Source organism: Numenius arquata, chromosome 9 (genome assembly GCF_964106895.1).
Source record: "Numenius arquata chromosome 9, bNumArq3.hap1.1, whole genome shotgun sequence".
NCBI lineage: Eukaryota > Metazoa > Chordata > Aves > Charadriiformes > Scolopacidae > Numenius > Numenius arquata.
Window position 1 is genome coordinate 4580663 of NC_133584.1, and position 15762 is coordinate 4596424.

A 15762-nucleotide genomic window follows, 5' to 3' on the forward strand; every position below is an offset into this window, starting at 1 on the left:
ACTTCTGATCCTGATGTGAGTGCGTTCAGGCTCTGACTGTCCTTGTACAGCTGCGCCGCCCTCCTGGCTGGTGTTAACGGTGTTACAGATGGCAATCCACCTTCCCCACCATGATCAATGCTCATGTTTAGATGTCCAAACTGGAGCAGTCTCACAAAAGTCATCACAAAACCCAAAGATGCTCAGGATATGGCCAAACTCGAGCACAGGTCCAGCATCAGCAGGGTGAGGTGGTACCACTCATAAGGTGACAGGGTTTTGTGGAGGTTTGGGAAGTCAGCTCAGGGAAAGGGAACAGGCTGCCTACCCCAGGTAGCTAGTCCCAGTGATCCCAGTAAGTGAGCAGCAGCAGTATGGGCCAAGGAGAAGAGATGCAATGGCAGCAGCAAATTGCACTGAGGCACCCATGATGCTCAGTGTGCCGAAGGCAAAACTTGCCTCCCACTGAAATGGAGACAAAAGTATTTTATCACTTTTCTGACCTACTGAGAGAATCTTCTTTTTTTTTTTAAAAAAAAAAAAAAAAACCTTTAAAACTAAAAAGCTCAGTATTTTTGTATTTCTTCATTTCCAACTTGGAAAAAAACCACCCTTGTTTTTATATTCAATATCCTTTCTTCTGTGTCCAAAAAGGGATATGATGGTAAGGAAAATTAGCAGCTTGAATGTCACGAACTTATTAAGAAAAATGTGTTGTGGTTTGTTTTTTTTTTTTTGCAGGGAAGACAAAGTCATTGAAACCATACTTCACTAAAAATACAAGAAGAATAAATTGGAACAGGTATACTTATGCAGTTTGTCATATAGCATGTAAGTACAGTGGGTGGCCTTTAAAATTTAAACTGCGTATTTGAATACTGACAAAGTTCCTCATTATAAAACAGAAAATGTGATAGGAACTGGCAGAACTACCGTGCTGGTGGGACATTTAATGTGCGCCCTCTGAAAGCCCCGCACAGCACATTTGATCCATGATATTAGCAAGAAAAGTGCTTTCCCTTTTGACTGCATCGTCCAGATTAATTAACTCCGCTGCTCCCTTGCTGCCTCCCGTGGGTGACACAGTGTAGACTTGGGGACTTGTCACCCTGACTTACGGGTGTGCTCAGCCCTCGGTGCCCACTCCCCACCTCTCCCATCCCCGTCTTGTCCCAACGCATCCCTGCCCCGGAGGGGTTTGCTATGGAGCCAGGTCCATCCTTTGTGCCAGCTGAGAGGCTTTTCCATGCTGGGGGAAGCCTTAGAAGAGCTTTTAGGAATAATTTAAATTTCCTTTGATCCAACAACTCTGCAGGTAAAGAACTAATGGTGTCGGAGCGAGCAATAACTGGCTGCTGTGCTTGAGCCTCTTGGGGAGCAGAACGGGCTCTTCTCCTCTCCCGGGCTGGAATAACTGCTCTGTGTTTCTCCCTGGGCCAGTGCACAGAGATGGCTTTAAAAAAAGATGGATTAAGAGATGCACCAGCAGAGGCAGGACCATGGCTCTGCTGGTACATGTTCAAGGCCAGAGGGAGCATTCTGGAGGAAAAGCTAAAATTCACCCTTTGCGGGCTCAGGCATAACATCGCATCCTTTTTGTGCACAGCGTGGCCATGGATGATGTTTCCTGTTTGTTGCCAAAAGGCCGATGAAAACTGTTTGTGCATCTCCTGTCTTTAGAGTTCTCGTGCTCCTGAGCTACCTCGGGGCGCTTGGAAGGATATAGCCATCCCCAATGGGGGACACCGTCCAAGCCACCACGCTGGCACTGACCGCCGCTGCATGGTGACTTTAATCAGGATTCTCACGCTGACAAACAGGGAGCAGGGAAGAAACCCAGGATGGCATGAATGGGAGTGCCCGAAGGGAACCCCGGGCAGTGCAGAAAGGAAGGTTATGAAGGTTATTTTAATCCCTGCTTCATGCTGCTTTGGTCACTCTGGACAAGGAACAAGTTTGGGTTTGCCTCTTCTTCCTGAGGGCTGTCAGAGGCACAGCAGACACTTGTGTTATTCACCAGGTCCCCACCAGGGCAGGGTACATTCCATCACTGCCCTTATTTCAGAACCAGTTTTGACTGGGAGAGAGTATCTGTGGTGACGACGGGGAGCTGACATACACAGGCGCGTTTTCATTCAGTTAAATACACTAGTGGGGACTATGGACCACAGTGAGTAATCTTTTTTTCCAGTGTAAGCATCTTGGACCCACATGTATCTCTGCTCCTGACTTTCGGGCTGGTGAATGGAACGAAGAGCTGAGGATGTGCTGCTACAGGCAAGAGCCTGCGCCTGAGAACACAGCAAATAGCACGATCTGGGCTGTAATTGCTGGTGCGACGTCGGAGACCGCATCAACGCAGATCCAGAACCTTGAGCAATATTGTCCTGCGGTTTGATTTCCATTCTGGCAGACTAAATGCAGTAAGGCCCAGGTTTTTCATGGCACTTTCCATTTCTGATTTAGGGAATTTGAAAAATACTTGTCTTGAGGCTGAGCCTGAAGTTACAGTCTTGGCATATCCATACCATAAAATTCCCGTGGATAAAAGCAGAAACATCTGGATTCATGAGTGGATGTTGGCTAAATACACCAGGAAAAAAAAAGCCTTCAAGGGATCCTAGGGGGTTCTAGCCAGAATAAATAATACAACAAAATAAGAGTGTTATTAAGAGTAATTGTAATACTGAAGCTGAATTATAAGATGAGGGCCAGGCCCTTTTCACAATCTGCTTTTCCAGCTAAGAGCCCTTCAATTTACACTTAATGCACATGTGGCTGATGGAACAAAGGAAAAATTGAAGAAGGATGAAAGCAGTGCAGAGATTATTCAGCCTTGCTGGTTTAGCTCCAGGCACATCGCTTAAATGAGTAGATGATCAGTTTCCAGTTTGTTTTAAATTCTCTGGCAAGAAATTTTACTCTCTATCCCAAAGTTGGATGTGCTTAAAACTTTCCTTTTTTTTTTTTTTTTTAAAGACTCTGCCATTTTCTTTTATTTCTTAAGACTCTGAAAGTGCTCTGCAGGACACACCTGGGTGCTGGGACTGGAGGGGCAGCTTGGCTGTGTCAGCAAGGGGGCTGTGTCCCTGCTCCCAGCCCTTGGGGACCCTGGGAACTGGGAACAGTTGCTCCTTTTCTCCCTCAGCCCTGGGAGGTTGAGCCCTGTCTTGCTGATGGGTTGCTATACCCAAGCTCATCAGCACCCAAAATCAAGGGAAGTGACCAAAAGCGATCCAAAACTGCTGTGACCCACAGACTTGCAGCCTCTTTGCCTGTTTTAAAGCCTGGAAAAGGTTTGTACTGCTTACCCCTTGCATCTCCTCCTGGTGTTTTCAGGGTTAAGAGCTGCTGAAGAGCACATCCTGTTGCCACCCAACCCCTTCTGCGTGGGTCTCCTCCACCAGCTGTGCCCCAGGTCTCCAGAGCTGCCGTGAGCACCAGGTCATAGAGCATCTCTTCCCCTGATGTGATGAGCTACACCCACAGCCAGGTGATTAAAGAGTAAGTTGTATGTTGTTGAAAATGCCCTTAACACGCCATCTCTCCCCAACAGACATAGTCAGCATTTCTCATTACCTGTACTTTGTCCATGCAGATCTGCCTTGCTGACCTTGCACGTCCCCATTCCTGGAAAGCCTCGGCCATTTGCCCGTTCCATAACCTCCAGCCAATGCAGCTTGGGGTGAGTTGCTTCCTTGTGGAATAAAACTCCTCTTGGTTGGTCCTTGCCCTGTCTTCCTCCTTTGTTGCCCTTGTCTTCCCTGTTGTCCATACCACAGCCAACCTGTTGAATAGCTCCTGAGGGAGCTGGTCTGTTGGTACCGCTCGAATTGGTCCTCATTCATGAAGAGTCTTTAGGTTTTCCACCACGGAGGCTCTTCTTTTTATGCACTGCCAGTGCTTAATGCTCTCTGCAGGCAGAGGTCTGAATGGTGGGTTGCATGTTTGGGGTGAGGCAATACTTGAAGTATGACTGGAAATACCAATGATACACAAATGATGACATTTACACTGCCTTATGTTCTGTACATGGAATAATCCTGTTTATACTGTAAGGAGTGGGAGTTCAATTGGCCTTAAAATAACTTCAACACATCTAGGGAATCCATAAAAAGGATGCCCCGGTGTTTCTTAGGGATGTTTATTTTCAGCAGATCTTTAGTTTGCTGCCAACATCTGTCACTTCCACCGCAGCGTATCGCCCAGCACCCACAGCCTGGGTCTGAACCAAAAGCTGACAGGACCTAATGCAAAAAAAATCAGAGTGTTGCTTCCTATTAGCAGAGCGTAGCATCCTGACTGTCACAGTGACACGAGGAAATACATCTGTTTCTAGATGTTAACAAAATACTGGGTTTAGATTAGCTGCTGTCACCACCACTGTCCGCACTTGCAGTCATGTTCTTCCACCCAACTTGAAGGCAATAAGAAGGTCTGCTGAAACTGCAGGGCTCTCGGGCAGGAACAAACAGCTTGAGATGCTGAAGAATGAGAGATGAAGCAGAGCTAAATTTAGAAGCCCAGATAAGAAAATATCTGCATCTTCAGTGCTCTGTGGCTTTATTTTGCTCTGCACAAAGCACACCTTGGTTTTGTATGACTGCAGATTGTACTGCCTCAGAGAAGGCTTTTGGTGGGGGAAGAAAAAAGGCTTTGATGTCTTCAGTAAACAAATAGCAGTGTTAAAAGATCTTCAGTTCTTGTTAGCATGCTGCAAACAGCTATGTTTGAAGAAAAATAAACATCCCGAGGTTGATGGAAGGCTAGGAAAGCCATAAAGTACTGTAGTCAAATCCTTGGCACGAGGACATCAGAAATGACAGTGCCATGAAAAAACTTTTTCTCTCTCCTTTTGGAATAAAAAGAAAAGAATGAACTGGTTCAGGGTTTACCGTGGCTAAATCATTACCACACAAATCACAAGAATACTACTGGGTTGGAGTCCCCTGGAGATCTTCCCTTCCAACCATTGGGGTGAGGGGGAGATGACTCCTTTTGACTGAGCTTCCTCAGCACTTTATCCACTGCCCCTGGGGGCCACCAGCATCTCCTCACCCTGGCAGCTGCAGGACCTTGTCCCAAAAAAACCTCATTGGCTTTTACTTACAACATCCCTTTGGAAATGCAAAAGCTTAGGAAATTGATTTAATCAAAAAGAAGAGCTAAACAATGATCTTGATTACACCAGCATAACCCTGGGGATGTTAATTTACATTTATACTCTTTTAACAGTCCAAATTTGATTCAGAATGAGAAAGTTTGGGTTTTGTTTGTAAAAGTGAAATTAAAAATCAGCAGGTCATGATAATAATCAATATACCAATATTTACTGCAAATTTAAAACTTGTCAAGAGCCTCCAGGGAGCCTCTCGCTTTAGTTTCATGTAATTCCAAGCACTTCTCTGCTTAAAGTGAGTTCACAGGAGCTAGGAGATAAATAATTCAGACATAGTTGACTTTTCAAAGTGTCTGTAGCATCGCTAACATCTTTTCTTTGATAACGCTTTTGTTCTGCCTACCAAAGCTCCATTCCAAATGGGACCAGCGAGGCAAACACTCCATCCAACAAACCAGGGCTTATAAGGAGAAAAAAAAAAAAAGGGGGGAAAAAAGCAAAAATTCTGGTGGAAAAAAAAAAAGCTTACAATCCCAAAGATAAGTTTCCTTCTGGTAACTTCATACGAGCTTTTCACTTTCATTGTGAGCCTCTCCCTGCCGGATTCACAGCGAGGGTTTGTAGCTAAAGCTGAGGCAGAGACAGTTCATAATAAACAGAAGCTCCTTAGAGACCGTAGCCATGGCATGTGAGAGCTGTTTACCTGGCACCGTGAAGCACTATTCAGTTTGTCTTCAGATGTTCCTACAGAAACAGAAGGCATTACAGTGTAGTAAATAAGGCCACTTCACCCCTAGGAATATGTTGGGTTTGGTTTTTTTTTTTTCCAGACTTGTTGCCCTTTGCTTTCAGCTGCAGAAAGCCCATCCTATGATTTCTGAATTCCTCCTTCATCCCTCTTCCCAAGAGGACAGCCCGCTTCCCGGTGCAGAGAGAGCCAGAAACTTGCTGACAGCAGCCGGGGTGGTGGTTTCCCTCGCTGCCCATCGCAGCCAGCGTGAAAATGTCACCCTCGGTGCCAGCAGCCTCTGCGGGACATGGATGTGTCCTCCAGAGCAGGACCACCTTCTCCCCAGGGAGAGCTAATGTTGGTGTAACCCGTTTGTAGCAGGGAAATTTAGATGGAATAGGCTCCAACCTGTGACTGAAATCTAGTGTATCACTCGGCTAATGCTGTCGGTGTCTTTGATTGCCCCAATGGTGAAGGAGAAGGTCACTGAGAGCTCCGAGAGGCGCTTTGGGGGCTGGAGGTCGCTCCTAGGATCTGTTCCGGGGCGCGATGAGGGAAAGGCCTTTGATTTCAAAGGGATTAGGGCAGGGATCCTCCCCCTGCTCATCAGACTGGAGCCCTGTTTCTCCCTTCCTGCCACTGCAAATACTTTGATTGCAGGAGGCAAAGCAATTGTGTTGTGTGTACTTTTATCATCTGCAGTCTCCGGGGCACGCTGCTGATAACCACCAAACTCATCTCAGACCTGTGGCCTCCCCGCTGGAGTGCTGCCACCGGCCAGGGTGGCTTTGGGTACCCCCAGGTGCCCCGGGGCACATCCCAATTCCTCCTAAAGGAGACTCGGATGGGACGGTCGCGCTTTGGGGCAAGCCAGCTCCCACGGCGGTGGCTCCTGGGGCCACCGCAATGACAAGGTCCCCTCCCCACGGCGCAGAGTGGCACTTTTAACAAGTGATAATTTTACCGCTGAACTCACGCCTTTGATGATCCTCTAATGCCCAGTTCACCCCCTCGGGTGGGATTCGGCACTGAGCTGACTTATGGCATAGCCCAGCAGGCTGTGTGGAGCCTGTTTATTCAAATAACATCAGCCCTCTTTATCAAACGCTATTCCACTTCTAGCTTAATTAAAACGCAATTAGCAGGGCTTGCAGTTTTCTTACACGTGCCCGCTCTTCTATGAAATTAATATTAATCTCTGTGCAGTGTGCAAGTCGGTAAAGTGACACGTGGAAAATTACACATTCTTGACTCGGGAAAGGCGAATTGGAGGATGACTTCATGTTCCTGAGCGAGGAGATCGGCACGCCAGATGCGCCGAGTGCCTGACCCCTTTTAAAGGCTCTGCAAGGTCGCACGTAACTTTAAAAATGTCATTTCACGCGTGCAGAGGGAAGAAAGAGAAGCCCGAGAGCTTGACGTTACTCAGTTCCCCGTGTAGTTTGGTTTGGGCGGTGTGAATGGCTCAGTAACACGAAGCAGAGCTCTGGTCTCTGTTCTGGCTGCGTGTTTCCAATAGACACCCTAATGCCTTTCTCATGGCCGGAATGGTTAACAATCTGTATTTTCTTGCTATTAATTAGAAGCTGTGTTTTGTTTTCGGATGAAGAGCGAGCCTCGCAGTGTCGCTCACAAGTTCGCAGTCCTTGCTCCGAGTCAGGCATTGAATTGTACTCAATTGTTTTATCTGGAGACAAAGGCAACGCACGTTGAGTATAGAATTAATGCCGCCTTTAAATTGTAATTTTATTTTTAAGTCACAAAAATCAGGTGGCATTCCGTCTTGCCTGCTCTTACTGCTTCCTCTGCTGTAGACTTGGATGCCCTTTCTTTTTCCTCGCCCAACTCCTCGCTCCCAAAAATCTCTGTTGAAAAGCATCTGGAGAATGATCCGGGTCTCTGTCCCCATAGCAAATTGTATAACAGCATTTTGTACACTTGCATTTTCCCTCTCCCCCAGTGCATTCCACGCACCTACACAGTCATGCTAATTAGATCATGTAATAAATTTAAACGTGGCAAAAAAAAAAAAAAAAAAATCTGTTCACAGGGTGTTGCAAGACAGAGCTGGATTTGGAAAGCAGCCATTCATGAGTTTTGTTTTGTTTGAGAAAACCCAGAGGATGTTATTTTACTGAAGATGAAGCAAACCCCATGTAATAGGAGCTGTAATCTAAGGAGACAACTTATTTTAATTTAAATACTCCCCGGTGTGAGCCCTGATATTGAAGGGCTTGCTTATAGGAAAGAAATCGTGTGAGTTTAACAAAGCCATTAAAAATAATTAAACCTAAACTAAAAAAATCGAAACTAACGTTAAGTTAAACTTAACCAATCAAAACTAAACTAATGTTAATTCACAGAGCCAAGTAGCGAGGAACTCTGAGCATCGGGTGTCTTTTAAATGAAAAGGTGGGGTACGGTGATGGATTCAAAATGCGCCTCAATCCATTTTTCTATAGAGGATCTTAAGCTGTGCATAATGCAGTAATCCCTGCATCCCCAGGGTCACTCGGGAGAGTGAAAACAGCCTCCTCTCTTTACACTCGGATGCTTATTTCTAGGGAAAAGAGTAATTCCGAGCGCTCTGCCCGTTTGACAGCAACGTTTAACTGGTTTTACGATGCAGTTGGTAACCTCATCGGCTCTCGGGTAGAAATCGCTTTCCTAATATCGGTTCAGATGCTAAAAGTTTTGGCCACTGACTCACATTTAAACCTGTAGAGCTATTGAGTCGGCTCTTAAATATAACCACGATAATTTTCCTAAGGATCCAGGCAGACCGAGACCGTTACCAGATGATTGCACCTCTGCAAAGCTAACGAAGGCGGTGACACGGGGCGTGAAAAAATGACACGTTGTGAAACACAGGGGAGAGGGAGCCGGGGCTGTGGCTGGGAGGTGGGGTGGTGGTCCGGGAAAAGCCAGTTCTCTGCCAGCAGATTTAATCCCGCTGCCTTTCATGAAGTATGACGATGACTTTCAGCTATATCCCTGATCGACACTAGATGTTGCTATGCTGCTACTCATATAAGCTATACGTTACCCAGGCTTTTAAACGGTATTTACTGCAATTTCCTCTTTCCTGTTTCTGTTATTTGCTGTATTGTGAGCGCTGGGTGAGCTGCTACTTCAATTTACTTTTTTTTTTTTTTTTTTGAAGTTTGACTTTTATTTGTATAATATCAAGTTTATAACCCCCTCGAATGTACACATAAAACTTTACAAGCAACAGAGACTCTTGTAAGTGGTAACATGAAGCAACTCCTGTATGAATGTCAAATATTTACTTAAACCCTGCTTCTGGATTTTTTTGCAATCCAAGGGGAATGACATTGTTAACTGGATGATTCCGGGAACAGACTGACAGCTGCAAGGCCACGAAGGGAAGTTTGTTTATAAGGGGGGGGGGGGGGAAATATATCAAAAATTTTAAAAAAAACCTGTTTAGCCCTGCCGGGTTTCAGACTTTCTACTCCCACATGTTTGAGTGGGAGAAAGGACAAATCTTAGGACGTTGATTTCCCCATGGCAACAGAAAACGGAAATTACTTTAACCCCATCTAGTGACAGATGACTCACTGCTCAGCCTGCTGCTATTTTCCAAGCACTAAAACAATACAGCTGCAAAGAAAAGGCCAGCCTATATTATCTCATAGGCTGAGCACTGGAGCTCGTGGGAGAGGGCAACTCTCTGGCCGCCTTTTTATCAAAGAAATATAGAGCTGGAGCCTTTTGGCACTTCTTATTGCAGCCTTCCAGTCCCTAAAGGGGCTACAGGAGAGATGGGGAGGGACTCTTGATCAGGGAGTGGAGCCACAGGATGAGGGGGAATGGTTTTAAACTGAAAGAGGGGAGATGTAGATTAGATATCAGGAAGAAATTCTTTCCTGTGAGGGTGGTGAGACACTGGAACAGGTTGCCCAGAGAAGCTGTGGCTGCCCCATCCCTGGAGGTGTTCAAGGCCAGGCTGGATGGGGCTTTGAGCAACCTGGTCTGGTGGGAGGTGTCCCTGCCCAGGGCAGGGGGATTGGAACCAGATGGTCTTTAAGATCCATTCCAAGCCAAAGCATTCTATGATTCTTGTATTATATAAGGCAAATGTGCCTGCCTGCAGGGTTTCCAGGTTCCTAGGTATGAAAAAGATATCTGATGGCAGTAGTGCATTTCTGTCATAACAAGATTCCACAGGTAGAGGCCAAAACAGAAATATCATCTTTGAGAGCTGAATTATCCCAGCTGACAGGGTAATTAGGGAGAGTGGTTTCTGAGCAAGGATGGTAGAACCAGTATGACTTGGAGTCCTTAAACTCAGATGAGGTGTTGCTGTGAAAGACAAGCTTCAGTCCAGCTTGTAGGACAAAGAGGTAAGCTGTGTGCCCAGGAGGTCAGCCTTAATGGCTGTATCTGTCTTCTTGCACCTTAGACCCCTTGCAGCAGAGCCACTCAGACCTACCAGCTCATATGAGGAGCCTCTCCAGTGTTGACAATGACTCTTGCTCAGCATCTTCTGGACATGGCAGAGAAGGGCTGTTTTGGAGAGGAGGTGGTTCGAGCCTGTGGATTCTGGGGTGTTTCTTCATCCATCTCTTTCCACCATCAGTGCAGGAGGTACCCTCTCTACAAACGCTGGTTTTCCCAAATCCTGGCAAGGATTTAGTAAGGATCAGAAATGAGGCTAATAAGACTTACTGAACCTCAGATGCGTTTTGCACGTAAAACATTACACCACTGAACGGGGAGGGTATTAATGCTACCACTGAGATGATACACTGAATTATTGGCTGGTCGACATCACTTTATTTACCACAAACTGGGGGCAGACATTGCATGTTGGGAAATTCAGGACCCCAGAAAAACTACATGGTGGGATAGTGTCGTGGGATATGTGAAACGTTTTCTTTCTGGGAAAGACAGGCTGAACTGCTGGTACAATAGCTGAGCCTTTACTCAATCCTGTCACCTGTATGCGGGTATGATTAACTTTCTGCTTCCTAACAGCAGAAAATCGGGTCCATACGTTTCTATTTGGACAGTACAATTAACAAAAAGAATAACTCCGTTAGCAGGTTGTTCTGGAAACCAGGTGCCGGGCTGCATTAAGGGCACACAGATTACCTTCGTGCAAAAAGCAGCACGTGCCAACAGGAGCGGTCGCCTTTCCGGGCTCAAACCCAGACCTTGAACGGGGAGCTCTGGGCTGCGCAGGGCGCTGCCATCTATCGACGCGGGTCCCTTATCTGGGGACACCCCGGGGGTGGCTGCATCCATCCCAGAGCCCTGTTTTCCACAGCAGCTTCACTGAGGTGCTCAGAGATGCTGCCCCTGCCTCGCCGTGCCCCTCTTGGCTGCTGCTTCAGCCCAAACCCTTCTTGGCCAGCTCTGATTTTTGGATAAAGAAAAGAGATTTTTTTTATCCAGCGGTGCTATACGCTATTATCGTATTTTTTTCTTCCCACTTCTGATCCTTTGCTTACGGTTTTGTTCAGCGCTCTCTTATAATGCAGATACTTTATTAGCATATTTTTCTTCCTCCTTCTGATTCTTTTCTCACAGTTCTGTTCAGCGCTCTCCTATAACGCAAAACATCCCCCTCCCAAAAACAGAAGAGCCCTGCGAACCTGCCAGCTGTGGCCAAGGAGGACCAGAGATCACAACAGCTTATTTTTGAAGAGGAAAACATGGCTGTTGCAGTCTCAACTTCTGCCAGAGAAAGATGCGGGGATTCAGATTAAACTCCGTCTTTCCAGAATTCACCCGTCAGTGTTCTGGTTTAGAAGCCCATGAATTACGGTGCTAAACAAAAAAGATTGTTCCTTTCAGAGAAGAAGCAATTGCCAAAATGTCCATGTCGAAAATGAGAATAACAGTTTTAATTGAGGCATGCTTTTTTGTTTTAATGCTCTCTCCACTTCTTTGACTAGAAAATGGCTACATTACCTGGAAAAATATTTTTGTATTGTGCTGCTTGAGGGGAAAAGAGCTAATTAAATTTGTAAAAGTGGAAAATAATATCTAAGAGGTCTTTGTGAGGCTGTGGTTCTGACTGCTGGCGTCAGCTTTACTGCCAATATGTGCAGATGGTAACGAATGAGCTACCATCAACCACCCTTTATTGTCCCAGGGCCCCACTTGGCTCATAAATGTCTTCTCCGGTTGTTATTTCCAATATTTAGTGTTCAGTTGGTAAGTGCGGTGCTCCCATTGATGCTCTACCCCAAGCCAGGTGAGTAATGGCAGTTTCTCAAGCAGCTCTGGGTGTGAAGAGCCCTCTGACCAGGAGCAGAGAAGCTGCTGAGGACACGCTGCAGCAGCCACAGGCGAACCAAGGTCAGTAACGACACCAAGACCTCCACAGCTGAGCTGCTTGCACATAAATACGGCTTTCCAGCAAGAGCCTGCTCCTGCTGGGACCAGTATAGCCCAGGGCCAAGACCAGGCGCGGACCAAAGGGTCTGGTTTTCAGGGCTGGTGGCTGTGCAGGTGGGTTTGAGCAGGGTAACCAAAGGTGTTTTTTCTCCTCATGGACTCCAGGAGTTTTAGGTAACGCGTGCAGACTTCCCACGGAACATACTGTACTGAATTTTGCACAGCCAGAGGACAGCAGTTCTTCTTACAAACAAGGACATAATAGTCTTTTCCAGAATGAGAACATAAACCACTTCCCCAAAAATAGTACTTGAAGCTTTGGGCAAATGTAGTGTCTGCTCTTTGATTTATCAGCCTGAGTCCTGTGCTGTGCTCAGTTCTTCACAGCCGTCCTTAGAAACACCTCCTCCGCCTCTTCCAGCTTGCGAACGCTGCGGTAACTCACTTAAACCACAAACAACCGCCGTACACGTTCTGCCAGCAGTTCTTCGTTCTTGCCGACAGGTTCTTCCTTTAGCAGTGCCCGCAGTTTCTGTTCAGCAGCTCGGCAGCGCGCGTTGCCCCCGAGCCTCATCCCCGGGCAAAGGCAGCGGGCAGAGGAGATCTTCTCCGCCGGGCGGGTGGAGGTCAGGGTCCAAACCCTCCATCTCCTTTTTGCAAAGCGACTTTCTTCGTCTCTGCCCAGGATATTTCCATCCCCCTTAAGCCACGAGGGCTTAGCTGTGCCTGGGTCTCTGGCCAGCCAACGCTCTCTCCTCGAGCAGACCTCATACCTCCTCGTGAACCCCAAGGCTAATTTTCCTTTGGCTGCAGAGTCCAGGAAATACCAGCCCTTTCCGACCCTCGTCAAGGCAGAAAGAGTTTCTTCCTTGGTGTCTAATTCTCCTAAGCGTGTTTGAGTTTTCCTACTGCAGTCTGCTCGTTTCCAGGCAGAGCTGCCTATAACAATTTCCCTCTCTTAATTCCAGCCCGCTTTCCCTTGCGCTGGAGCAATGGAAAGGGTCTCAGGCTGCCGGTTTTCCTGGCTCGCCTTTCGAGGAAGGCAGCAAACTCCTGTTGCCCGGGAACTACAATTCCCAGAAGACATTTTATCTTCCCCCAAACCAGGAACCCAGGCTCGCTGGCTCTGCCGCCTCTTTCGAAAGGCTTCCTCCTCCCCGCACTGTGATGACAGAGGATGGGACGAGGCCTCCTGGAACAAGCTGCCCTGGGTGGGCAGGAGGGGACCGTGCAGAGGTACAGGCAAGTTCTGCCGCCGCCTTTCTGTATCCATCTGGGCACAGCCTCAAAGCTCTGTGCAAATGAGGAGGAGAGCATCGTAAGGTCTCAGGGTGAAGGCACTGCTTCCATTTACACAGAACTGCGAAATCCCAAGCAAAAATGTGCTATTTAGGGGGCTGGCCAGTGTTAAAAAGCGTTTCAGGAACTGTGTGAGACTGGAAGAAATGCCCTCCCCAGCCCCATGTCTCCACTAAAGTAATATCTCAGCGTGTCTGTTCCTAGGAGCCCACAAAATCCTCCTCTTTAGCCTCCGGCCAGACACGTTTGTGGTACCCACTGCGATGCCAAACACTCCGCTGGCTTCCTCCTCCCAAGGGAACAGTCTCCAGAAAGATTTCAAGAGGAAGGACTTAACTCCATGGCCCTAAGCAGTGTCTGTGCCCTTTCACGTGATGTGACTCAGCACCGTGCTTGCTCACTTAACGAGCCTTAGCGCTCCTAATTAAAGCCAGTCCTTGCCCAGACGACGGCGCTGAGCGAGCGCTGGCTCAGCCAGTGAAGTCATTACCAGCGGTACCACCCTCAACAAACGTATTTGCGAGGGAGCTGTAATCTCCTGATCTCTGCTTTTTGCAATCAGAAGTCAAAGCTGTTCCTTTTATGACATCCTTCTAAAATCTGCTTTGCAACTGAGCGCGCGGGACTGTGTCACGAGGAACCTCCCGAAAATCAGATAGCAAAGACTGTCATCGGCAGCTTGAAAGGTCCGAGGCTGGTTTTCGCAGCACGGGAAGGTTAGGCTCGGTTTCCAGCGAGTAACGAGCAGCGTGGTATCTCCAGAGCTTCAGAAAAGCAGCGGGACTTTGAGATGCAAACACGAAAAGGGCAACGGAGCTGGTGAGGGGTCTGGTGAATTAAGTCTTACGAGGAGAGGCTGAGGGAGCTGGGGGTGTTCAGCCTGGAGAAAAGGAGGCTGAGGGGAGACCTTCTCGCTCTCTACAACTCCCTGAAAGGAGGGTGTAGAGAGGCGGGGGTCGGTCTCTTCTCCCAAGTCACAGGTGACAGGAGAAGAGGAAATGGCCTCAAGTTGCACCAGGGGAGGTTCAGGTTGGATATTAGGAAAAATTTTGATACTGAAAGGGTTACCAAGCCTTGGAATGGGCTGCCCAGGGAAGTGGTTGAGGCACCATCCCTGGAGGCATTTAAAAGATGAGTTGACACAGTGCTTAGTGACATCGTTTAGTGATGGTTTTTTATCAGAGTTAGGTTGATGGTTGGACTAGATGATCTTAAAGGTCCTTTCCAACCTAGACGATTCTATGATTCTATGAATCTCAGCATTCTTTTTCAGCACTCCGTGAAGCTTCAGGAGGGCTTCGCTCCGCAGGTTCAGCCTGAACCTCCGGCCTGACAAAAGCTGCTGTGTCAGGAACGAGAAGACGGGGCAAAAAAAAGTGATTCAGAGTGAAGATGAGACAACCTTTCAAAAACCCTGGACCAAGCACTCCTGGAGAGTTTGTAAGAAATATCCCCACTTGCCGAGGGTAAATCTGTGAAAGGTATCGCACCCCCTTCCACTTACGACATTTCCCTGTCACTCACAGGAGGAAAATAACAAAGTGCAATTGCTGCAGAGAGCAATCGGATAATGCTGGTTTCTAATTGCCGCTGCCAGGGAAGCCTCATTATGCTCCAATCTGGGTGAAGGAAGTTTTAGTCGCTGAAGCTCAGCCGCTAACACGGCACCAACCTTCTCCACCTCTTCCCCAAAAGGCTGTCGTTTCAGTGACTGTTGTATGCGATGCTCAGTATTTATATTTATATAAAATTTATTTATGTATATCTATAGCCAGGCAGCTGTAAGCAGCCTGACTGCTGTAGTAGATGGATGGCTGGGTGAGATGCACCTGAGTAAACCCAGAGGGGCCACGCAAACGGTGGCTGCTTGCCAGGAAATCAATACGTGGTCACCTAAATATGCCACAACCGTCTTGCTCGACAGCCCTGGGGCAGGAGTGTGCTCCCTCCCCGCTTTATTCTCCGAAAGCCTCCCTGGACCAGCCGCGTCCCCCGCGGGACCAGGATGCTGTATGTGCTTGGCTCCCCTGGGACCAGATGGGCAGCAGAAGAAAAGCAGAGCTACCCTGTCAAGGTATTTTAGCAAATTTGGAATAGTCAAGTGGCAGCCGTATCGAGGGCTGGGGGTTTTGAGCCAGAACTTGTAATCCTGAAGCACCTTTTCCTCTGCCATCACTTCCTTACCTCCATTCACCTGCTTTTAAAATAACGTCATCACCCTCGCAGCACAGAGCTGTTAAAAGTGATGATGAGAGCAGCTGGCCAG

At 47.5% G+C, this 15762-nt stretch overlaps 1 protein-coding gene across 1 annotated transcript; it reads right to left on the reverse strand.

The window, feature by feature from the left end:
- Nucleotides 1-303: 303 nt before the first annotated feature.
- On the reverse strand, nucleotides 304-12771 carry TMEM212 (transmembrane protein 212). Its single transcript, XM_074153555.1, has 3 exons — nucleotides 12667-12771; nucleotides 5502-5558; nucleotides 304-444 (listed from the first exon to the last, which is right to left on the reverse strand). Exons 1-3 carry the CDS (start codon nucleotides 12769-12771, stop codon nucleotides 304-306), a joined length of 303 nt encoding a protein of 100 aa, XP_074009656.1.
- Nucleotides 12772-15762: the final 2991 nt, after the last annotated feature.